At 32.8% G+C, this 1218-nt stretch overlaps 1 protein-coding gene across 1 annotated transcript in view; it reads left to right on the top strand.

Annotated features, from left to right (window-relative positions):
- Window positions 1-826, top strand: part of LOC106475823 (homeodomain-interacting protein kinase 2-like) — a 27311-nt gene extending 26485 nt beyond the window's left edge. Inside the window, exon 15 of the mRNA XM_013936495.2 lies at window positions 593-826. Coding sequence (XP_013791949.2) covers window positions 593-821 — 229 coding nt within the window. The 3' untranslated portion in view covers window positions 822-826. The remainder of the gene's footprint in view (window positions 1-592) is intronic.
- Window positions 827-1218: the final 392 nt, after the last annotated feature.

Genomic DNA, 1218 nt, shown 5'->3' with positions numbered 1-1218 from the left:
GAATGCGAGTCAACAAACGCAATGACATGGCCTTTGACCCGTGACCCATCTTAAAAGGGTTAATAGAAATTATCGAGTGTTTACTCCTGATCATGTTTCAGTAACTGGTTTCCGTTTATGTCTTATTTTGTACCTTTGTGTCTCAAGTGGTTCTTATTTTGGTAAGACAATAACTGTGAATGAGCAGTTAAATGTTGCTATTTTTTGTTTTATAGTTCTGTACTGAAACTATATGTAACATATTCAGCTTCCTGTATATATATTTGTGTGCCAATATTCTGTTTGTTTAATGTTTGTTCGTTCATTTTTAACAACAAAAAACAAATTCTTCTAACCTTTATAAAGTTCAACACGTTTTCAAACACAAAAGTTCACTAGTATTTCAGAAAAGTTATTTCTCCTTGGCTAGTGATATTTATTTTTTCAAGTTAGAAGGGCTTCAGTTCCCATTTTTTCAAATCATGACGTATTTCACCAAAATTTGTATTCGTTGTTCCATCCATGGGTATAAAATATACATATATATTTTGTGGTTCTTATGTAAAGAATATTTCTTCTGCTTTTCAATTAAAATGTTACTGTTTTGCATTAGGACTGGGAAGGAGAAAGAGGTGAGTAGCACCCAACTGTCACCCGTGAAGAAACGGGTGAAAGAAGGAAGTCCACCTAAGTGGGAAATAATACCCCATGCTCACAAAGAAATTGGTAACTATCACATAAACAAAGTGATGGCTAGTAGTGGCACCAAAGAATGCCGTACAAACTCGCATGTTGGTGGAGTCCAGTGGTCCGCTGAAACAAAATCTGGAAGAAACGTGTAAGTTAAAGACTCGTTACTATGTTGTTTATCAGGAAAATGTGCATGATATGTATATAAAATAATTAAATGTTTTCTCACTAAGTCCCCATGATAATTCTATTTTCAGTAAAACATCTTAATGTAAGGTATACAAAATAATGCATTAGATTATAGCAGCATTGTTATGAAACTACCTTTACATTGGATGTTCTGGTTCCCATTATATGAAGTCTACATTTTTAGCTAATATTAATATTTAATCCATTCTTAGGATGAGCCAACCTCTCAACTTTCATTTCTTAAGACAATTACTGAATCTGTTTTGAAATTTTTTTTTTTTTGATACAACTCGTTTTGAATGTTGATTTTTTTGTTCTTGTAGGTGAGATTGATATCTTTCCTTGATGCCTATCTTCTCT

The sequence above is a fragment of the Limulus polyphemus genome, unplaced genomic scaffold (assembly GCF_000517525.1).
Source record: "Limulus polyphemus unplaced genomic scaffold, Limulus_polyphemus-2.1.2 Scaffold9231, whole genome shotgun sequence".
NCBI classification, from domain to species: domain Eukaryota; kingdom Metazoa; phylum Arthropoda; class Merostomata; order Xiphosura; family Limulidae; genus Limulus; species Limulus polyphemus.
Note: the sequence above shows the minus strand (reverse complement) of the source record. Positions and strands in the feature narration are given on the sequence as shown.